We start from the raw sequence: 24856 nt of genomic DNA, 5'->3' as shown, positions 1-24856 counted from the left end.
TTAGACAGACAGGTCAGTTTATTCTTTAGACAAGAATAAACAGGAGTTATTTAAAAGGAAGAGGGAGCCAAGGGGTATCAGAGAGAGGGTAAAATATATGCAACAAGCAGGGATGTGAGTGTTGCTGGGAAATGCAAATAGCCTAGGTAAGGTGGAGTCTTGACTTGTGCGTGTCGTTTTGATGATGGGAAATGAAGCAGGAAAGGAGTATAGTGTAAATCACTCATTCAGTTCCCTCTGCTGCAAGTACTACCTTCAGGATAGGAGATCCCAAACACACGTGCATTTATTAAATCAAGTTGAAAATGTAGCCCATTAAATGCGAAGATTTTCCCTCTTCTTCACTAGTAAATCTGTACTCATTAAGTATGACATGATACATATTCTAAGGACTCATTTATTTCTGGGGTATTGTTCAAATTGAATAACTAGCCCATATATTTCTCATTCCTATGGCACTCATTTGGAAATGGTGAATATCTGGCTTCCTCCAGTCTTCAAAATAAGGATTAGGAAGGTAAGTGTATTTTAAATTTTCTTTACTGTACATCAAAGAAAAATCTTTGTATATCACCAAGAAATAATGACTTGGCATTCTACTCACTGACCAGAGGGTGATCTCGAGAAGCCAAGGAAGCAATTATATAATGCTCTACTACAAATTGTATTCTCTGAAGCCAATGAGGAAAAAGAATATATTCTTCATCCAAGTGAAGAAAACAAACAAAAAACCTTCTAGGTCTCATATTTACCCGTCTTTTTGCCCACCTTGCCTACTTTCTATCAATGAAGAGAATTCATGTGTGATGGAAATACTGCTTCTCAAATGAACCATTTTATAATGCTGGAAGATGCTAGAACAGACCTTACCAATAAATGTAGAACAAAATTATACTTGCAGTTTGATTTTAAATGATAAAGGAATTCATGCCAATTCAAAAAATGACAAAATTCCAAACATTTACATGAATGCTCATCTGGTCAGTTTCATAGTTCATTAAACACTCCATACCAAGTTAAAATCAGTTTCGTAATCTCTGAAGTATTTCACAAGAAATCCTTCTTCAAAATTTGCAATTTGTGGTGGACACTTGGCGCTAACCATTTCTTCCACTGCTGCCTGAAACTAAATTAACAACATGAGCTTTAGTAACTTCTTTTTCATGAAGTTAGAACATCAGTAATTTTACTACTAATTCTACTAATTAGTTTTAAAAGAACATTTTCATAAGCTAATCCCGATGTCAGCCATAGCTATGAGGTCATTTTCTAAACAATTTTAAATTAATATGTGATCATTTCAGTGCTGAATGACTTTTTCAAGAGTTTTATTTTGGAATGACAACTGTTACATCCAACTGGGTAATCTTAGCTTACTTAGTGATTACATAAGGCAGACATATTTGTTCAGCAGTCTTCTTAAAGACAGCAATGAGGCAAACCTAAATGAATTAGTTCTTAGATTCCAAATGAATAGTTTCCCAATTAATTCAAAAGTTACTCCAAAAAACTATACACTCCATGCATTCTGCTTTTTAGAAGAAGAGATACAGATACTATAAGCCTGTATTTATGACTATTTTAAAAATAATAATTCTGGATTATATAGGAATAGGTACACATTCATGAGGTCTCCTATAATTTCCACAACTACTTCCCTGGCAAAGCACAGATACAACTGATGTTTAAAATTAAGAACCTGAAATAGTGTATGATCTTTAGTCATTAAACAAATATTAACTCAAACTCCTTGTACAGGTAGTTGTCAGAAAAGCAGTAGCTCACAGGCAAACATTCTTTATGAACAGCTGCCCCGTATGCAGATACCCTGGATCCTGTTGGCACAGGTCTAAGAACTCCCCTTCCATTCCTTCTGTCATTGTGACATTTCCTTCCTTCTCTGCTCACTATAGGTTGGCTTCAACCCACCATGCCAAGTAGGACATGTATTACTTCTCCTTAGAATGTGTTTTGATAGAACAGTGATACTTAAGTGGCTTTCTATTTAAAAAATTAACATGGAGCATACTTCAGCTTCTGATGACTGTGGGTTAAGAGGCTTAGAAGTGATCCCATCCCAGTTGAGTGTGAATGTGTCCAAACTGGGTTTTCCTTTGATTTGTTCTGTTATATCCAGTGTGACATTGTTCCTTTCAAATACTTCATAACTGAGTAGATCAAAGTCTCCTACAATGAAGTACCAAACAGAATTCAAAGAAGTAAATTAATAAAATACCAATACAACCACAACATCTAAACTCAGATTTAACAAAACTGGTTCTATTGGAGTTGCAGTATCACAAAGAAAATGATGAATGGGGAAGATGCAGATCCTTGAATCTGAGATTTAGCCATCGCAGAAATAGCAAATGAAGAGTTATACATTTAAAGTTCTTTTTCTGTGGCTTAAAAGGAAGTATCGAAAGATAAGCAGAAGATGGTACTGGGATCATGAGGAAAAAGATCAATGGGCAAAAGAATATTCCAAAAATTCTTTTAGTTTTGCTCCAGTGCCATCATCTTAGTAAAGGGCTAGGCTGGAATTGCTATTTTCTGTAGTCATGAATAGAGTACAAAAATGAATTCCAGGAAACAGCCCCATGCCTGTGAGGCTTGTTTACACACTCCCACTTTGCAAGAAATAAGGCCTTGTCCCCAGCTGTCTCTCTTCTTTGGAAGGATGCTTTACCAGTGGAATCCCATTGACTTTCTCTGTTGGGTAAAGTCCTAGAATTTGCCCAGTTATGATTTTGGTACCATATTTCTTAAGGTCTCTGGTGAAGCCTTAAAATTTCCCTCTGATCTAAAAATATGTTTCTGGAAGAACAAGGATAACCGTACCTTCACTCACATGGTATTGTCACAATCTAACCTTTGGGAAATGTTCAGAACCTCAATTCACGTTAAACAAATTCTTCACTCTCCACTCAACAATCAAATTAACAATCTCATAATGTGAGACATAAACAATGAAGTAACATTTTACTTATATGAATTGGAAAATAGTGATTGCCACAGGAATCAAATACACATATACTCAGGGACCTGTTTCATGAACTAGATACCCCAAATACCCAAACTGGTTGCTAAATTTGGCCATAAGACTTGAAAATGTAATAGGAAGTTAATAGCTATTACTTGAAAAGGGTAGAGAGGTCAAGTAATTTTGGAAAATGCTGCATTAAACACAGGTGCACTGATTTTGTTTTTTTTGTTTTTGTTTTTGTTATCATTTCTATTGTTATATTTGGTTTGTCCTTTTCTCATTACAGGACTCCTAAGGGATTTTAATATTCTAATGAGCTCTGTCAGTCTTCAAGGAGAAGCTGAGGTATGCAGTGTTTCCCACGTGGATTTGACCCCAGAATCTTTTCATCAGGCAAGATTTGGCCAGACTTACGCGTGAGAAATACTGATTTACTTAAATTTCATTCCAAAATTAATATCTTCACTAATTTGTGCTAAATATGAAGGAGGCTATTATACTGATAGCGTGTTTGTAGTACATAGAGTACATTTCTCATGCACTGGAGCTGTACACTCCATGAAGTACAACTAAAATTTAAGTCACAATAGAAAAAATTATTAACTATTTAATTTCTGTTTCCCCTAAAGCTGATCAAGGGTATGAATCCACTTCCTTTTCTCTGTCATTTTGTGGAGCTTTTACCTTTTTCAGCAGAGTTGACAGGACACAAATGTGTTTCCTAGGAAAAAACTTTACAGAATTGCAAAAATGAAACACATGCTTACCTCTAGTTGATATAAAGGTTACCATATAAACATAGCTTTGGGGGTTTTGTGTTCTTATTACTTGAACTGCATCCGGTTTTATAGACCAGAGGTCATTTAAGGCTGATTGCAGTATGAAGTCAGAAGCATCAGCAGGTAGCCAGACTTTTGGATGAATTAAAAAAAAAATTAAAATCAAATAATTAATAAAAAAAGAGGTGAAATCTCGGCACTACCACAGCCAGCACAGATGTCTTATATTTGAATTTTTTAAGCACCTACTGTCTATACCATGTAAGTTATAATTAATAAAATTATGTTCTGAAATTGATTCGAGTTCAGTAATATTGACCACTCAATTGGATTATGACCTGCTGAGGACAGGGCTCATATTTTATTGTTTTAACATGCCCATAGTAACAGCATTGTATTTGACAAGCAGCAAGCACTCATCAATATTTACTTATTGAAACAACAGAAATAGCATAAATTATTTTTTCAGGATTTATTATAAAATATAGAACTGCAATGTCTTTATTAACAGCTAAATTAGTGTCTCATAGGCTGATCACTTAACTTGAGGAACTGAAAGAAGTGTTTACCTCTCTGTAATGATGCATTTAATTCCTATTAACTTAAGCCTGTGAGTCAGATATGTAAATTCCTTATGAGTGTTTAGATATGCATGTATCACAATCCTCAGAGAAGAAAATGATAGTGTACAGCCAAAGGTTGTTTCCATTGATGTCACTTTCTATCCCAGTCTGAAGGTTTTTTTCATAATATATATTTTTTTTTTGCTTCTCTCTCTAGCATACTATTTTTTTTTCCAGGTTCATAATTTATTGTACAAATTGAGTATCACATGATGAGCTGACATTAGCTTCTTCAGGCATGGGAACTTAACAGATGAGGTACAGTTTAGAATCCATTTATGTTGCTTTCACAGCTGGAGTTTTTTTAGACCTTAACTTGAAGTCTAAGACTAACAAAGCAATGCTTCCATACGTGGCCAGAACACAATTCATTCTCCCTGTGAGAGTGTAAGAGTTGAAATATTTTTTGATGCCAGTGAAACGGAACTGGGCATCAGTTTCTGGACCTGCCATGATTTCAGTCTTCCAAAAGACACCAACTCTGCAGCCTGTGTCCTTCAGTGTACCTCTAGCATATTATTAAAATTATATTTTCCAGACAGTAAAATTTGACTACGGCAAATTTTTTTTATAATTTTGAATACACATGAAGAAGAATAAAATCTCCCTTATTATTTACAACTTACCAGTTTTTTCCATGTTATAGATTAGTCTATATTGGTAAAGTGAACATGAATTAGCTCCCACACATGGGCTGGTTACCGTGATCTTCTGCACTTCATTAGTTGCATTAGTTGTTCCCCAGTTTTCCAATGTTATAACCTATTTCCCAGTTTTAAAAAGCATATATTTACCGTATGGAAAAATGCATTTTAAAAGCATCACCTATTCAATGCCTCTATATTGCCATATTGCCCTAGAATACTTTAAAGTGTTTGTCATCAAATAATAGTCTCTTGATTTGTAATTACAGATATTCCAAGCCACAGTTTAATAATTTTCTACGACTGTTTTTCCCCAAAACAGTATCTTACCTAGTAACAGAGCTCCTGTCTTTGACCTTTTACTTTCTATAAAGTGGATCTATAATCATAGCCAACCTGTACTTCCTGGACAATTGTCGACTGGGATTTGATCACTTGTTCTTCATTTACAGCATCTTCTGTTTGTTGCTCAGTATAGACATTTCTATACTGGTACAGTCCAACGTCCACAAAAGCACTTAGTCTATACTCCTGCAGCAAGATTTCAATGTAGTATCTGGAAAATAGAGCAACTAAAGAATGTGACTTTTTTCTCCAGAGCACTTGTGATGAATTTTTCTTTCAATGAATAAAATCTCAACACTATATAAAACACCTGCCTGTTGAATGACTTCTATTGTAGTATCCCTGATTTTAACTATTAAAATATACAAAATTTCCTAGCAGTTTGCTAAAAGAAAATGAATTAAGATATCTGCATTAGAGATAGAGAGTTGTTCCCATTCGTGATGAACTCACTCAGTTCTGTCAATAAATACTGAAAAAGATGCCATCCTCTATCCTTAAAGAGATTAAAACAAAATTACATGGTAGGTTATAACACAAACTCCCTGGCATAAAACACAGGAGACATGCAGAGGTTACTGATTTAGACATAAATATTTTGTATCTGAGTGGTTGTATGTGTCAGAAATGAAAGTTCCATCCTTAAATATTGTCTCCACTTGTAACTTGGGAAATAAAACATTGCTTCAGGAAACTCTTACTGATTAGACTGATGATGACAGATCTCCAACAAGCTGTATGGGATCCACAGCTTCTATTTGGAATTCTTGATTCTGAAGATTCTTGATTCTGCCCACCATCCAACTGCCTATCCAGGATAAGGTGTTCACTAACCAGCTATTACAAATGAGTGCAAAACTACTGCTTCCCTTTCTAAATCTCCATCAATGTTACCACTGCTCCCATCTTTGGAGAGGCCAGCTGGGAGTTCCTCTATATTGCCTTGCATCATTCAACAGATACTCCTGTATATGGAGAATAAGTACCCACAGTTCAGGGAAGGCTGTGAATGATGGGTATTTATTACCTCCCACCTGGCAAGGAGGATGGGGCTCTGGGTTGTTCGCCTCACATAACTGATGTTGGAGGATTACATTAGGCTTTTGGTTGCCCTAAGAACCTGTTAGCCAGCTCTGCCAAATCAAGATGGGAAATACTAATTAGGGAGAAGGACTTGAGGAAGAACCAATAAATTCTGTATTCTGACTGGCAGCTTAAAAATATTTATTAAACACTAAACTGAGCACTTTACAGGCATTACCATATTTACTCTTCACAAAATCCCATAAAATACATTTCTTATTCTCTTTAATTCATATGAATAACAGAGACTAAGAGCATTTTAAAGATTGAAAGATTATTTAAAAACTAGTAACTGAAGCAGGATTCAAAGTACAAAAGAGGGTGACCAAAGAGACATGCACTTATAGATGGGGCTGTATTATCTGAGTAGAATGAATTGGCAAAATGAGCTACCTTTGGAAAGGCCCCAGGGACCATTGTGCAATAAACCAGCTAGAGTGGCCTCAATTTTAGAGCTCACAGCCATCACTGTATGTGCCGGTGTGCAAATTCCACGCTAGTTTGCAGAAGCACAGACACCAGGCAGCTGATGTATTATGAATCACTTTCATGCAAGCTCTGTGCTCTTGCCAAGCGGGTAAACTAAACTCATTTTCCAAGGTCAAGGCAAAGTCTGAAGGTGTATTGACATTTAATAGCAGTAGGGATTAACGAGGTACCCCACTTACCCTGAACTGGCACAGTGATCTTGGCTAAAAGAGAAAATGCTCATGTATGTAAAGAAGTGATAGCAGAGGAAGGAGGAGAAAATGGAATGCTTTCCTCACACCGTTATTCCTATGGCTTCAGTGAGAACACTGTGTGATTTTTCTCAGGTACTCCTGATATGAACTCTGTCTGTCCAACTCCATCAGATCTCCAGTGTGCTGCCTATGAGCACAGTCTAATCATTATCTGAAGGGTGATGTGGTAGAATGGGAAACAAACAAACAAACAAACAAACAAGAAACTTCTCCCACCAAGAAGTGAAGTCCATTTCTTCACCTGATGAATCTAGGTTTGGCCATTTGCTTTGGCCAACGGGATATTAGCAAATGTGACACAAGTAGAGTCTTAAAAAGTACATGTGCATTATGAATTGCCTTTTTTGCCTCACGGACATTGTGACAAGCCTGGGCTAGCCTCCTTAAAGATGAGAGACCATGTGGAGTAAGACATTCCAGGTATCTAAGTTCCCACCATGCCAACTGATGAGGCTCCAGATATGTGAATGAGGCCATCCGAGACCATCAATAACCAACTAAGCTAGTCAAACTGGTTGGTATCAAAATAACTACCCAGCCAATTACAAAACTGGGTTGCTTTAGCTACTAAATTTGGGGGACTTGTTTCTTATGCAGCAAAACCTAACAGATGCAAATGGTAAATGGAAGATGGTTTCAATAAATCTTTTGAGGTTCTCCATATAACTTAGCTGTTTTGCACATATTGTGCCTTTTACTCCTCATTTTCTTAGGGTCCTGAATGGCTTTTTGAATTGGATTCAAATGGATTATTAGCCATTGAATGATACCCTCATTTTCTCCCTGGAATTAATCTTTCAGCACTAAATATACTCTGTAAGGGCAGGGAGTCTATCATAATATCCTTTGTATTAAGTTTCCAGTACCTGGCCCAGGGTCTGGAATAAATCAGTGAATATTAAATATATTAAGTGTGGCACCAATCCATGCAGTTTTGTGATTTTTCTCTAGCAACAGAGAAAAATAGGAGCAGAGAAATTATATGGCTTGATTAACTGGAAGGTCCTAGTAAGAAACTAAAGCAGGATTAAGTAAATTTCCCCAAATTCTAATTTCTATAACAAGAATAATTTAGATTTCAAATATCTGGTTAGCTGAATGACAGTATTCTTGAAAATACAGAAATAAAACTTGACAAAATTATAGAGAATGACTAATTATAAATTAAACCAATAAACTAGTGTCACTGGTCCAACAAAACAAATAAAATATTTTTAGATACAAACTTATAGTTTTTAAATACTACACAAGAACTTAAAGAAAAGAAAAAAATCTTACTCTTTTCCTTTCTGAAGATGAATGTCATCTGATCTTTGTGTTGGACTGGAAAAATAACTGTTGGCATTGGAAGAATGATACGCAATCCTCATCTTATCCCAAAAAGACAGGGGAGGGAGGAGAGAATGTATTAATAAAACTTTTCAGTATTTATTTATCATTTATTATTTCTGACAGTCATGGAAATTTTATGAATAGAAAAATGTGAAAATACTTCAGGTTTCTAAGGTCTGTCATCCATGATGAAATGGAATTTTAAAAACTTATCAAAGCTCAGTTCATTTCTTTTGCCCTTAACTAACATCAACCCCATTGTTCCATGAATACACACAGACCATTAAAACTGCAATGGGAAACTGAAAGACCCATAATGGGAGGAAGATTGTTATTGTTAAATAAAGTATTCTTTTGCTCTACGGAGAACTTCGAGGGACTTAATCCAAGTGAGATTATTAAAGGAAGGTCTGAAAGTTGCCAAGGATCACCAAATGGGTCTGCATACTAGAAAGAGAAGACTTTGGGCTTCTCATACCATCTTTAAAGGAAACTTGCTGAAAAGTACAGTAAAATTGGAATTCATGTTTCAAAGGCAAGAATTTAAACTTGTCCATCCATTTGGGAGACAATCTTGCCATATATAGAATGAGTCATAAAATATTCTTCTTATTTGATCTATTAGTTTCACATTTGTGAGACTGTCCTAAAGAAATAACATAAAATACAGAATAATTTGATGAACACAAGTGTTCAACAGAGTATTATTTATGGTTATAAAAAATCAGAATTTAAGAACTTATCAGTATGGGGAAAGTTACCTAAGTTTAGTAAACTCATGCAATAACATACTATTCAGTCATTAAAAATGGTGATATATAAATTATTTAATAATATGTGAAAAAACTAGTATGTGACCAAAAAATGACTATAAAATTGGATATATGATCCTATTTATGTAAAAACCAAGACACAGACAGAAGGAGATAATAGACTTTAATCTCATGACCAAGTAATAATGAAACAAATCTAATAGAATAGTGAAATATTTGTGTGCTTCTCCAAATTTCCTGTGATTATAATTCTTTCACAATAAAAATAATCTTCAATTTTAAAGGAAGTGTATGTTTTTTTCTTTGCTAGAGAAAAATTAGGTATGCGGAAGCATTTTCTTTTAGGCCATGGGTTTTCTATAATGACTTTATGGTTCATATCACATGTGTTGAAATAGCCAAGAACCCATCACATAAATTCTTTGATATATCTTTGGTTTTGGAGTCGAATAAATGGGATATATATATGGGATATATATAAGGTCACCGTATTGTTTCTATAATATCAAGTGGTATTCTGTGACTTCCCTACCTTGTCTTCTGGAAGTCCAGTCTGGCTGAAATAAATAGCATAACGGTCATCACCTTTGATGTAGAATCTATAAACATCAGAATCCGGAGCCACCAAAAACCCACTGAAGCGTGCAATGAATGTGTCTTGTTCCGTGGGCCAAACATAGGACGCTGAATCTACCCAACTGGCACCCAGGTACCCTGGAGTCTTTTCATTGTATTCGAGTATCTCTTCAAGATGGACTGGCCGGCTGTTATTCCATACCTCAAGCTTTAGGCCTCTCCCACCTGAACATAACAAAATAAAAGAAGACTTTCATCAGAATTTTGATGCTGTACCTCGAAGTCTTCTACTTGGGTGGCAATTATGGATGTTCTACTCCTACTCACATTTTTAGAGCATGTGTGGGAACAAAACAGTTACACCCACCCCTGCGTATATCTGTACCCAGAGGATAGAGTGCTAGTAAGACATATCTGTACCTCAGATTCTACATATATCAAATGAGAGCAATATTAGGATTTGCATGGCTGCTGTGGGGGTTGGATGTCATATATACGTAAAATACCTGGTACTTAGTGAGTGCTTTATGTAAGATAATAATAATATAATAATTATTACTTTTGATATGACTGCTGTTGCTTTATATAGTCAAGACTCAAAACTTTAAGATTCAAACCATTTGATTACAAAAACTTCACCTTGATCATCCTCTCTAATAAAAGTTACTCAATTAATGGCTTATAATTAATCAAAGGACAGACACTGTTGGCCTTAAGATTTCTGTCAGTATTTGTTTTTCCTTTTCTTTTTCCCAACATACTTCTGCTGTAGGATGTCACCTCCTTCTTGGAAAGGATCAGACACAGAACATCCTCATTAAAGTGAACCTACACTTGCCAGTATAATGCTTTTCCTAATCATAAGGGAGCATCTCACTTTTTAATTTTTCTTTCTTAACATAGAATCACAATCTGGATCAGGCCTTCCTCCAGCAGCCTTAAGCTTGTCGGGGGTGTTTGGACCTGGAAAATAATGGCTACTCCTCTTGCCCTAAGTTCATTTAGAGAAAAGCTTAAGTACTTCAACCTTTTACAGCAGCCGTGTTCTCTGGTATCCACAATTTTCTTTAACATTATCAGTGATAAATATTGAAATTCTCCTCCTAAACTGGTTATTTTAAAAAAAATCATTCAAAACAAGGAAATTTAGGAGGTTAATAAGCTGAATTTATTCGACTTCAAATACCAGCCAATGAGACAATTATAAGCTGATTTCACTGGGTGCACAAGATGAGATACAGAGTCCACTTGCACATGTGCACAGGAGCCCAGGGGTATAGCTGCAGATATCAAGGCTCCAGTCCACTTTCACTGGCCACAGGTGACAGAATTTTGAGTTCCACTTCCCGCCATCCCTGTTATCACTTCTAAATCATTCTAGACAAGGATTTAACCTCTGCCATTTATGTTTCAAGCAGGAAAAAAGCATTTGAGAACTCTCCATGTAGCTTGTACCAACGTTTAGTAATAATCATTTGATTTGAAATGAAGGCACCCACCTAACCTATCAACAGAAACATGCTGTTTTCACAAGGTGTCTGAGGAACTTAGGCCAGGTTTACCTCCACTGCTGCAGCCTTGAGGCAGCTTTTTCAATAGAAGTATTTCCTAGTCCAGAAAGTATAAAGAAAAAAGCTAGGAAGAAATGTAGTATGTCTCACTACAAACTCTAAAAAGTTCAAATAATATTTCTGTTACTATTGTTACCAGCTGAGTGTTCACAACCCTCAGAACTCAGATGTTGAAACCTAATGCCCAGTGTGATGGTGTTAGGAGGTGGGGCCTCTGGGAAGCATTGAGGCCATGAACAGCCCATGAACAGGATTAGTGCTTTTATGAAAGAGACCCCACAGAGCCCCCCGGCCCTGGAAAGGCCTCATCTAGAAGAAAGCAGGCCTCACGAGACACCCAGTCTGCCAGTGCCAAGGCCGTTGACTCCTGCCTTCAGAGCTGTGTGAGATCAAGGTTGCTTACAAGCTCCTCAGTCCATGGCATTCTGTCATAGGAGCCTGAACGGACTAAGACTCTAAAGATACCTGTCAATAAAATTTTCCCTGTGCAAATATAGAAACGGTCCTTCTCTCTTACGGCAACTTACCTGGATATACAGTTCTGGGAATATCAGGCTTAGGGGGCGTTCTGCAACATATGGTATTTTCTGTGACATTCAAAATATCACAGGGTTGACCTACAGAGAAGCAAGGGCAGAACTATTACTACAGAGCTTCAGAATGCAAATCACACCAGCTTATCTGGAAGTGCTTTTTTCAACCAAAACCAAGTTGCACAAGCAAGAGGCAAAGATGGGTCTTCATTTCCTTTACATGTTCTCCATTAACGCTTATCAATTGTTGTGCTTCCACAAGGCAACATTTTCCTGGCAAAATCTCACAAGTCTGAGTTAGAATATTTCATAATCTCTGAGAAAAAAAATTAAATATTTGATGAAACGATGTTATCGTAAAAAGATTTTACTTCTGGGTCCAAAGTGAAGCCTTGTATTTTGTTCCTAAGAGTAAAGTTTCTGAATAGATTCACGATGTTCAGAATTTACAAAGGTAGATGATCCCAGTCCTCTTAGGTGGTTTTGTCCAAGTTTTTCAGATGAAAGCAAAAGGGATAATAAACGGTAAATGGTATTTTCACAGGCAGATTGAAACCAAAACAAACAAGGGGCTAAATGAGAGTGACAGTACTTATACACAAGCACAATTAGACTTGAGGAAGAGTCTACATTTTAGACCCCTGTGTGCCCCTCATGGTACCTCATGTAAGGTCAGCTCTCCTTCACTATTTACTGAAATGGAAATAACCCATGAATAATGAGGCAAGGGAGATGGAGGAAAGTGTATTTGCCAAGTTTTGTTTGGTGGTCTGGAAAATTTATACTTCAACACAACCTTTTACTACTTTGAATGCTTTGGGGATGCAAGATAATTGAACTGGAAAAAAGTACATTTGAACAGTATAATAAACCACTCAAACATATTTTGTTTGGAGTAAAGGGAAGATACCAAAAAATAATTATTTTCAAGAAATTATTGAAGATTCAAAAATCTCAAATCTGGCTGTCACATTAATGGCAATGAAATACAATAAAAATTAACATGTTATCTCTGTGTATCAGCTGTATCCTAATGCCAGATCATAAAACACATTCTATAAATTAAAAAAATTTCATGTCCATGCTTTCAATATTTAAAACAAAATATCTGATCAGGATAACATATTATATGAAATTTTAAAGACTTTTGGCCTAGATTTTAATATTTATGCAGGTGGCCAGCAAGGATTCATGGAGATAGAAGACACTGTACAAATGTTACACAAGGTTGCTTTCTATGAACTTCTTTTCTCAAAATCACATTTTGGCTGAATCATAGGCAGATTCCTTAAAAGCAGAAAGCACCTGAGAATAGGGCTGTATCGGAAAAATTACATGCCAGGTGCAAGGGAAGGCATCCTGTCCATCAAGGTAGGTAAGGTCATAAGTAGGAAGATCTCCACTATGACGTTCATCCCCAGCCTCCCATTTGAGCTGCCCAGCTCCCTACCTCTGGTCAGATCTGCACCAGACATATGAAAATGGTGCATAACCAGAGAGTCAAGCCTTCTGTGCATTTGTGAACATATAACACATTAATTAATGCTCTTTCCAAGGCCAATATCATCAGTAATTACTGATGTCCAGACAAGGCACAGTATATGACAAGAGAATGAAGAGAGTATCCCCAAACACCACTTTAAATTTCCCCAAAATCAGCCAACCCACTGGGAAATAACAATAGTTCAAAAAGGACATTTAAGAGTCTATTAAACAGAGGGGGCATGCATCTCTGAGTGTGGCAAGGAATTTGTTGACGGCAGCCACGATGCTGCTATGCAGTGCCCTCTGTGATGACCTCAGAGCCCAAATCCTGGTCACGTAAGGCTGAAAGGATTGGTCCTCACTGGAAGATTGCAGTGGGAAAAGCATCAAGTCCCAGAACCAAATGCCCATCTGCAAATACCCAGCTACTTTAAAATTAAGACATTAATTGAGAAAAGGCTGTTACTCTTCTTACACATTATTAAAGAAAAGGCAGGACTTGTTCTTATAAAGTAATATATTAAAAGTCATGAAAAATACCTCCAACTAGAACTCTGACTGGGAAATCTGTCTGATCAAAGAACCGTCCACTTATTGTTAGCCTGGTGCCACCTTGAATGCTTCCTTGTGAAGGTGAAATCGTAGTGACCTCTGGGAGCGGTGAGGGGAAGCACATGAAAGAAAACACCATGAATAGTGCACATAAACCTAAATGTCTGACTTTTTACAGATTTTCCAAATTACCTAGCCACAGCACATAGCACAGCACAGGTACTGAATGGTACTGAATGACCAAATGAATGATTCAGGGGTTTCATTATTTTGTCTCTGATACAGTGCTGCAAAGAGGACGATAAACATGGCTTTCACAGACACCTACATCCCCTGGGGACCAGGCGTTAGTGGTAACTGGTACTAAAGAGACTCTGGTAATGGAAGGATCCAGAGAGTAAGGAAAATCTGGGCTGGGCACAGATGTTTGAGTCCAGAAGAGAGCAGGAAGGCGGGAGAACAGCCTCTTCTCCCCTATGCTCTTGAAGAATGAATCTTTCTTATATTTATGGGCCAACACCTTATATCTATATTTTTCTCACCTACCAATACATTAAGTATGATGAGAATTCTTGTGGCTTTATATATAAAAGTCTTAGGTACACTGGCAAAATAGCCAAGTGCATGATATACAGTAGACTTTTATTAAAATTTATTCTTATTCGTTCAACCTATCAAAGTTCTATGTATTTTTATATATGAGTTTCACATTAAATAAGTTCCTAGAAAAAGCCAAGGCAGATCATATTTGATTCATTCCCAGACACAATTTTTTTCCCCACATTTGGACATCTTTGAAATCTGAATCACCACAGACATGAAACGAAGTACAATTATTCTAGGAGAATTTGAGTTTGCTTCAGACACTCTACCAGGGGCGCTACCAACCTGAGACCTCTTTAAAATTCTCTTTAAATTAGAATGAATTATGATCTGCTTGAGGATCATTTTGGGGCCACACTGAGAGCATAAATCTCAGAGAGTGCTGGCTTGTGGTTTAATCTGACAGCAAAGATCTTTTTTTTCCTCCTTTGACCAATAGCCCAAGTTGAGTTGCACAAGTTTCCCTGCTGTCTCTTCTAATGTGATACGTTTATTTCTCAATCAATCTTACATCAGAAATGTAGTTTTGGGGATTCTAGCTTAATGTCAGGGCTTCCTGTTAAACTCCCCATCTTAGGTGTTTTTCCTTTCTTAGAATTACACAAAATAATATAGTATACTTTACAATCATTGCTGTATTTGACTTGATGAAATGAAGTATACACATCTCTCTCACTTCCTGTTTCACAAAACACACATACACAGAAAGGTTACATACCTGCATATGTTTGAAACATTGAAATTTTATTGAGAGAAGAAACAAAATATGCCATTTTTTGTGGGAAACTCCTGTTTAAAAAAAAAAGTAAAAATTCCTGCTTTAAAAATGACCTTTATTTTAGGAAATACTTTTTTTTACTTTAGTGACAGAAATCATTTAATTTACAAAGGAGCAGGAAAGAATTTTGAGGAAGATGAAAATGTTCAGTATTCTGATGTACTTACTGATTACACAAAAATACATATACACAAATGTATATTTGTCAGAACCCACTGAACTGCACACTTAAAATACGTTCACTTTATTATGTATAAATTATAGTTGATAAAGTAAGAATTTATATTAACATAAAACAATAAAGAGACAGGAGGATTACCCTTCATAAAAGCTGGGCTCTTCTGCTGACCACCCTGGGGCTTTCCATACTATTATAACCCATTCAGTGTCAGAAAAGCTGGCACTGTTGAACACTTATCAGGTATGCTAAGTTTTTTTTAAAGCTTTTAATTTATTATGTTATTTAATTTTTACACCAACCCTGTGAGGTAGGTAAAACTGAGAATTTTTATCTTACTCAAGATCACAAAGACAGTAAAGCAGCAGAAACAGAATTTGAACCCTGGCAGTTTGAGTCCAGAGCCCTGGCTCCTAACCTGTGTACTACACCTTTCTCCTCTCCTGACCCTAATTTGCATGAGAATGCAAACGGATGAAAGCAAGTTAACAACAATCCACCAGACTTAAGTCACCCTTAATAAACACAGAGTCTATTCACAATTTTGACAGCTATACACTTGTACTTCCATAGCCAAGAGGGTTAGGAAGGGAAGAAATTGATCCTAGAAATTAAACACTGCTCTTTTTATCACCTCAATGAAATTCATAATTAAAAAAGTTTAAAAACTCAAATGTTAAGATCTAAAACCCATTCATCACAATTATAACACACTGAATTGGAATCTAAAAGGAAAATGCAAACCTTGTGGTAGAGACCAATAGTTAATTCCCTGTAAATCTAACGCAGGCATTATAATGCACATTTGCAAAGCTAAAGAGTCCCTGAAAATATTTTATGCTAAATTAGCTATTTAAGAAGTGCATATTGGATTTCACATTTTTATGTTATTGGCCTTTCAACTGATTTCTCAAAGATCTGAAATGATGCCAGTTCCAACAATATTGTCTGTGGTCAGATCCCGCATCTGAAAAATTAACTTTGTTTCTGAAGTTGGTGGGGAAATTGCCTTCTAAAATAAAATTAGGATGTAATTTATTTGGTATGACATTGAGGTGATTTTCACTAATTCATTGATAATGGCTAGACATTTCTCAATTAAGGCAGCCTCATCTGAACCTTATCAGTTTGGAACAGCTGTTGTTTGAACTTGGAGTAATAGAAGAGAGAAGGTTGGCTATAAAAATAAATACAAAATGGGTACCACAGTGGTCCTTAATCGGTTCATCTGATATTTAGGAATGCTCTTGAAATTTGTAAAATATGGATTTTATAACTTATAAAGTGACTTAACATTTCAAAACTAGGCTTTTAAATAGTAAATGTCATATTTTTAACAGTTATATTAAATTCATAGGATTGTTTTATACAGAAACACAATTCCTTTAATTCTGAGACATTAATACAAAAGGAATGCTATTGTCTTAACAACAAAAGAATTATAAGTCAAGATCACAGAATTAACAATCTTATGCAATATTTTCGCCAATATAAGTACAAATTTGCTGGCTCTTTAAAATTAAAAATTTAAGGGCATGTTATTGCTGCATATTGATTTATGTACACTTATCAATCACATTCAAGCTTGATCACTCAAACCTTCTATTTTTGGATAATTATTTCTCTGAGAGACATAGGATGGATTTGGCAATTAGTACCTTTCATACAGACTCAGAACTAAGAATTCATTTTTCTCACCTTAGGAAGAATGAGATTGAGAGCATAAAAGAACCATATTCAGGAAATCATTTAAAACTCCATAATTGTTGCTTCTAACATGTTTTCCTAATATTTTTCAATAAAATCCAATTGTCCTATCTTACCAAGTTATATGTAAGTAGGCCATGCTATGTCCATGCAGAAAACTACAGTTAAGTCTCGGGATTGTGAGTCATAAAGGTAAATCTTAGCCCTGTTTACATTTCATCCACTCCGGCTTGTTTTGAAGTATCATATTCTTCATGGTTTTGCTGTAGTCTATATAGTTTTATAATTAAGTGTCCAGCCCAGGTTTATAACATGGTTATAAACCTATCACCTTTGGATGTCTAGAACTAGTTCTTCTCTAAATACAATGATAATGGATTTGGTCTCACCAGGTCAACTCCATTTCCATACATGCAGGGACCAAATCTCATCCTTCTCTTGCAATCTGTAAACACTGGATGGGAATAACATCTACTTTGATTATAATACTGCCATTATTTCCAAACTTGTTAATCACTGAGTCTCTCTTCAGAGACAAAAATAAATCAATAGACCTATCTTATCATTGATTTATTACAGATATATTAGTATTGGATGGCTAGCTAATGTGACATACTTGGATCTCTATCAACTGGCTCATTTTCCTAATGGGAGATGACATGACATTTTGGGAAGAACAATTCATTTAGGCTTGGCACGTCATGGTCCTGCCCATAAAAGGCCATTAACATGCTCCAGTTACTGGGCCAGCCAACAAATGCCCCCACACATTTGCTCTCAGGAATGCGGTGATCCTACCACGGTAGAGAATCCTGGGTCAGGATGATGATGGGACGTGGTTCTGTGACTGAAACCCTCCATCAGTCCTGGCAGAGCACTGGAATAAAAGGCTTAGGCCCTGGAGTTGGACTGCGTGGGTTCACACACTAACTCTGCTTCCTGCCAGCTGAATACCCTGGAGCAAATCATTTAATGTTCCTGAGTCTCATTTTCCCAGTGTGCAATATGGGGTGGATGATAACATTCAATTTATAGGTCCTTTGGGAGTATTAAACTCGATAATATATGTAAAGTGCTTCATATCATGCCTGCCACTAAATGCTCATTATTATTATCAATAAGATTTGCAACATGTGTTGAGATTTGCATATTCTGATATTTCTACAAACGTGTGATGGTCTTGCTTACTGAAATTAGGTTGTAGAATATCTGGAAATATAAGTTCTAGTTTTATTACAAATCACAAATACAAGTTATTAACATTGGCATTAAAATTAACAATCAAAAGCTAGAACTACCATCTTTCACAACTCTACTTGTTCTGATACTTTAAAAGAAAACTATTATCAGGTAATATTAACCATGAGGTTTTATTTATTCTTACATTAGTTCAAATCAAAATTTAATTACTTAGTTACCAAAACAATTTAAATTATATATGAAGGGCTACAAAACATAAAATAATGCTTCAATATCACAACCAAAGATTTTTTAATTTATTATTTTAGGTAATGCTAGATTTCCCAATAATTGAAAGGCACAAATTATGACTGAAAGGGAGTTACAGACCCCGTAAATGTTAATATAGGGGGAGAAGGTGATCAATTTTTTAATCTTGGGATCTATAGCACAAAGTAAATAGACATTTTTATTTTATTTACCCAGTTGAATCAATTATGAAAATCATTATTTACAAAATGACCTACCTTCCATAATCACTATCCAAGATGAAGCTGACATTGTGATGACCTGGAATTAATTAAAATACACAATCAATTAAATTCTCAATCACAAAATAACAATAACTATATATTATAAAGCTGATTTAAAAACAAAGTAAAGAAATACAAATTAACACTGTATTTTATACAACCATCTATCTATCATCAAAGAAATGAAAACTGAAATATATTTAAAAAGTACCTAGTACTTTAAAATATACAAAATAAGATGTCTTAAGGTTAAAATCAGAAAAACCTGACAAAATATAATAATGAACGGAGAAGAAGGGAAGAACATATATGTAACCATAATGCCTTCAGTTTCTTTCATTCAGTGTCTATTTACCTGGCTCAGACACTCGGCTCTAGGTTGAGAGATGGAGGGTGAGCATGGTTTGCTCTTTTCCTCACAGAGCATATTAAAGTGTAGGCTACAGTCCGTTAAAAGCAATGACACAGAGAACTAAAAATTGTGATAAAGCAATCAAGGAAAAGGAGAGCGACTTTTGAGAATACAAGGCAGGGGATCAGGGAAGGCGTTTTTGAAAACATGACCTTTTATCAGAAATTCTCAGGATAGGAAGTTGATGAAGGCCCTGAGACAGAAGGAATAAAGCTCATTCAAAAACTAAAAGGTTTATGTGTCTGAAGTACACTGAGCAAAGGGGAAAAAACAGAATAAAATTAAGGCTACAGAGGAAACAGCTAAATTAGTAATGGAATCATCCAGATGACAGAAGAAAAGAAAAAAGAAATTTGAAGATTACCTTCAATGTAAACCTTAGGAAAAAGGTAATTCATACACGCTTACATGACATGGAAAAGAAGCCAAGTTAAAGAGGAAATACTAACTTTAAAAAAAAGGGATGAGGCTACAGGAGAGACCCAGGAGAATACAAAACAAGGGGATAGCCAGGCTTTTCTGAGAACTCTGAAGAATGATGATCAACACTTACCAATGTAAGTTCCAGTCATCTTACAAATCATAGAACCCATGTCTCCATTTGGGTGATCTAGTTTTAGACCATACCTAATAAAATATATATGTTAATTTAAAAGTTCATACTGACACTAAAGTTTTAAAATACTGTGTTTCCCTTAAAAACATCTTATGAATTTCAGAATATGTATCAGGATAGAAACTGTTGCTTACAACAAGAATTTTTGTAAAATGAAAATATTTCCTAGACCTGGTTGAAGTTATTGACTTTTTAAAATAAGAAAACTTCATTTAAAAATTAAATATTTTGTAATTAATTTGGCTATCCTCATTGATATTCCTTTAAAGAATTTAAAATGCTACCAAGTGAAACAATTATTTGATAAAGATATTTCTCAAACCATCTTTCTCATAATAATCTATGTAATAGTTTATATCATACTATACTGGAGACAGGGGATATCAGGTTACATCTAACTATACAAATGATGGATAACTTACTATATTAAATATTATAATTTATACTGCATTATAAAGCATTCAGCTATGCAACATTGCTAAGAATTACTACTAAATTTAGTGTGTTGATATCCACTATTTATTTTTTGAAAAAAATTATGTGAATTACTTACAGATTATCAGATTGTGGTATGAGAAGTTCACAGGGCATTCCTCCAGTATAAACTCTGTATAAATAATTTATTGGGAAAGATCAAGTAATGCTTAATAAATCGTTTCAAAATGTTCTCCTCCCACCAAGTTTTACTGCCACCTTATATCTTCTTCTCTCACTTATTATTATCCATCACTCACTCACTCACTCAACAAACATGTATAGACTGCTTATTATGTTGCAGTTCTTGCTGTTGATAGTGGAACACATCAGTGAACAGAACAAAGACCTTTGAGTTTATGGGACTGACATTCTGACTGGGGAAGAATGATAATAAATATGATAATCATAATATATTCAGTGTGTTAGAAAGTGATAAATATCTTTAGAACAGAAAATGTAGGGATAGGTATAGCTCAGTGCTAGAGTGTGTGTCTAACATGCACAAAGCCCAAGGTTCAATCCCCAGTACCACCATTAAAATAAATAAATAAATAAACCTAATTACCTTCCCCCCCAAATAAAATAAAATTCATAAAAAAGAATAAAAAATGTAGATAATGGGAACTCTTCCACCTGAAGTTCAATTAAGTCAAATTTAAAATATAATTTTGCAGTTAAGTTTCATACTGTAGGAATTAGGTAAGGTCACAGCAAAGGTCCCACAAAGTAATCAGGATGAAGAGAATGTCTAATAGCATCAATGCCAATGAAACAGGATCAAGAAGCTGAGAAGGATTAGAAGCTAAGAAGAAAATCTGCCTTTGCATTTCCCCAGCTGATAAACTCAACCTGTTGCTTTAAGGCTGACAGAACCTGGTAGATTGGAGGCTTGCAGGTAACTGGAATCTCACTCTGCAACAGCGGAATAACCCTCCCCACCCCAGCTTCTGGGACGGCAAATTCCAGACACAAAATAAGGCCAGATACAAACATGAACTATAAAAAGTAGGAACTTCCATTTGCAGAGAACTTTGAACTTTTCAATATACTTTTACACACAAATTCTTTAATTTATCATTACCTTCGGTTATAAAGAAAGTTAACTGAATTACTGTGCCCAATATACAGATTCATGAATTCATATTCCCATTCTAAACTCTTGCCTCACTGCAACTAAATAAGAAGTTTAGCAGCCAACATTTATAGTTAATTACTACATTTAGTCCTTGCAGCTATCTTATGGGTGAGTAACTATTATCCTTCCATTTTACAGATGAAGAGACTGAGGCAGGGAGGTTAAGCAGTCTGCCCAAACCTGCAGCCAGTAAGGGATAGAGCAGGAATTCAAATCCGGACAGCCGTGGTCCAGCGTATGCTCTCAACCATACCCTGTAACCCCCACAATGGTTTGGGTTTGCCCAGACCATTGGCAATACTACCCTATTTGGCCTTAAATACATATATTTAGATTTTTTTTTTTCTCATCTGACCTTTTAGACCAAAAGCTCCTTTGTAAGCACTAGGTCCTTTAGTCATTTGCATATCCTCTATCATTCGTACCTGGTCTGAATGTGGAGATTTGGCCAAATTGTAAAGACTTGTGAGAAGCAGAAGCAGCTTAAGCATTTGGGCCTCCTGACTATCTGCGCAAGACTCAGCCCACTACTTCCTGCTAACAGAATTCAGGCACAATGAAATGCCTTGAGGGCCCCAGTGTTACAATGAATGTGGTAGAAATGAGATAAGTACGGCTCTAAAACCTTCGCCTCTCCGAATAACAGGTGTGTGAATTTTTTTCTATATTTATATACAGTATCTCAGGGTTACCAAAATATAAGGAGGACTGGGCAGCCTCACCTCTCAGGTCTCTTTTGACCATGATTCTGTGATTTCATGAAATAATTTCTATCTCTTTCTTTGTATTAAACAGAAGTAAATTTCAACCACAGTGGGGGAAAAAAAGGAATCACTCTGAAAGTTAAAATTTCTATTTCCTTGCATCATTATGCAAAGGATGGCTTTGAAACCCAAGCTAAAAATTGGAATATAAGCTATTCATAACATTCAACTATACGGAAGTAGACAAAAATATCTGTTTATACTAAACTGTCCATATAAAACACTAATTATTTATTTCTCTATTTAGTAGTTCTTTTATTATATATAAGGAATCAGTATGAATTTTTCCAGAATATTATAGATTCATGCAAATGTGATTTAATTGAGACTTCTACCTCATAAAATGCCAGATAAATCATCTTGATTTTATTCAGTAAAACTTTTCAAACTGCATGTTTTACAAAATTATATATGCCTATGTACATGCTGGATTATTATTATTATGTGCTGTCTGAATTATTATTTAATTTATCCATTTTACACGTGTTCAGTAAGAATGAAGCATCTTGAAAGCTGTGATACTGACTCAGTACTTCCTTCTGTAGGAAATGAACAGGACTTTCAGTCTTTTAAGGCAGGACTGAGATAACCCCACCTAAGCTATAGGAAGATAACCCTAGTGACGGTGCTAGTTTCCTGTCCTAAAGGTAGACAATATTTTTTGAGGTTAGGTAATCAGCCAATGTTACCATCTGATCCACAGTCAGTATCTGGAGGAACCAGGATTCAAATCCTAGCCTGTTAATAAGTTATTGACTGTTTTAGTTTCAGCACTTTCCTGTACACCATGGGTAAAAGACACAGTGCCAAACTGCCTGTTAGAAGACTCGGGTTTTTCTCCTGACTTTGACTAAGCAATAGACCTCCAGGCTTCAGAGGTTTTTTTAAAAATATGTGTAAAATGAGGCAGTTAGATTAAGCAAGTTCTCCAGTAATGAAGTTCTATGACTTTAGCCCAATTTGAACTACTGGACTTGCTTCCATGTACCTTCTATTAATAAAATTCATCACAGAAAAGTAAGCAATTATGTCAGACCAAAAGAGAAAGGTATATTGGCCACTGCTTCTACGCCAATGAATCATGCAATAGTCTATTTTTCTTCCTATACTATGGCTGAAAAGCACTGATTAATACCATCACACTGCAGGGGTTTTTAGTATCACTGAAGCCATTATTCATGGGATATCATATCTAATCTGTGAGTGATAAGAATATGTTTCAGTATCAAAAATTTTCGAGACTTGCAGTTACTAACTACTACATATAAAATAGACAACAAATTTATACTGTATAGAACAGGGAACTATATTCAATATCTTGTAGTAACCTATAATGAAAAAGAATATGAAAAGGAATCTATGTAGGTATATGTACGACTGAATTATTATGCTGTACACTGGAAATTGACACAGAATTGTAAACTGACTATACTTCAATTAAAAAAAAATAATTGCCCCAATTTCTGGTTCGTAAAATTACTTATTCCTTTGAGCCCTAGAACATGTTTATAAAAATAAAATAAGATAAAATAAAATAAAAATAAACAATAAAAAAATTTACCTCAAAATCCTAACATTTTTCCCGTTTGAGCTTAGTGCAGTATTACTTCCATAGACGTCAGTGAAGATTCTGCCTTGGATTGTTATTAGTGTGCCTAAAAACAAACAAAAAGTTCTGTGTAAGATTATCTATTCATATACCCATGTGCTTAATATTAAAACTCTAGGGTTTTTCCCAATAAAACCAGCATCTAGACACTTACATCTTGTGTTCATCACTACTGTTTAGCATTGTTCTGAAATTTCTAACAAATACAATAAAATGTAAATGAATATTTACAGTATTAAAGAGGTATCTATGAGTATTTATAGATTAAAGAGGTGTTTCATGGAAGACAGTATGAATTATTCAATTAATATTGCTTGGATCATGGGTGATTTATTTGAAAAAAAGTAAATAAGATCCCTGCCTTATACCAAAAAATGAAATAAATTCTAGGTGAAATAAAAATCAAATATAAACAATAAAACCATAAAAACTCTCAAAAAATAAGTGAAAATTTATAGATTTTATTTATATTATTTATATTGTATATAATAATTAGGATGGTGGGATCTTCTATAGCATAAAAATAAAGGGAGAAGTAAAAAGGTTAAGATCTACAGATTTGATAATAAAAATTGTCTAGTAGAAACATCATTAATAGATTTTAAAAGCAAATAATAAATTCAAAAAATATTTCCCACCTATACAATATATATATGGTTAACAGTCTTAAAATCAAAGAATTCTTGTAACTTAATATGGGAAAGATTGACTAGCCTTAAATTACCAGGAGATGAACCAGTAATTTGTACAAAGAAGAAATACAAATGGTTAATAAATACAAAATTAATTACATAAATCAAAGAATTGGAAGAATTAGGAAAAAGCCCTACTATATTTTTC

At 35.2% G+C, this 24856-nt stretch overlaps 1 protein-coding gene and 1 pseudogene across 3 annotated transcripts in view; both read right to left on the bottom strand.

Moving 5' to 3' along the window:
• The window catches only part of PKHD1L1 (PKHD1 like 1), a 133739-nt gene that overhangs the window by 94881 nt on the left and 14002 nt on the right, over positions 1-24856 (bottom strand). For 2 of the 3 annotated variants that reach the window (XR_006725162.2, XM_010955840.3), the window contains exons 6-19: positions 23969-24062; positions 20585-20638; positions 19969-20042; positions 18998-19040; positions 15347-15417; positions 14014-14124; positions 11983-12072; positions 9841-10109; positions 8482-8573; positions 5429-5588; positions 5015-5150; positions 3754-3897; positions 2030-2187; positions 1013-1126 (exon numbers count right to left, since the gene is read on the bottom strand). Coding sequence is in view for 2 of the 3 variants with exons in the window: in XM_010955840.3 (XP_010954142.2) it covers positions 1013-1126; positions 2030-2187; positions 3754-3897; positions 5015-5150; positions 5429-5588; positions 8482-8573; positions 9841-10109; positions 11983-12072; positions 14014-14124; positions 15347-15417; positions 18998-19040; positions 19969-20042; positions 20585-20638; positions 23969-24062 (1610 nt within the window). In the remaining variant the exon portion in view is untranslated. The remainder of the gene's footprint in view (positions 1-1012; positions 1127-2029; positions 2188-3753; positions 3898-5014; positions 5151-5428; positions 5589-8481; positions 8574-9840; positions 10110-11982; positions 12073-14013; positions 14125-15346; positions 15418-18997; positions 19041-19968; positions 20043-20584; positions 20639-23968; positions 24063-24856) is intronic. The other variant, XM_045517270.2, reaches the window with a different exon arrangement.
• Positions 4553-4912, bottom strand: LOC105069661 (ATP synthase F(0) complex subunit k, mitochondrial pseudogene; annotated as a pseudogene).

The sequence above is a fragment of the Camelus bactrianus genome, chromosome 25 (genome assembly GCF_048773025.1).
Source record: "Camelus bactrianus isolate YW-2024 breed Bactrian camel chromosome 25, ASM4877302v1, whole genome shotgun sequence".
In the NCBI taxonomy this organism is placed as follows: domain Eukaryota; kingdom Metazoa; phylum Chordata; class Mammalia; order Artiodactyla; family Camelidae; genus Camelus; species Camelus bactrianus.
This window is presented reverse-complemented; position numbering and strand designations above follow the sequence as displayed.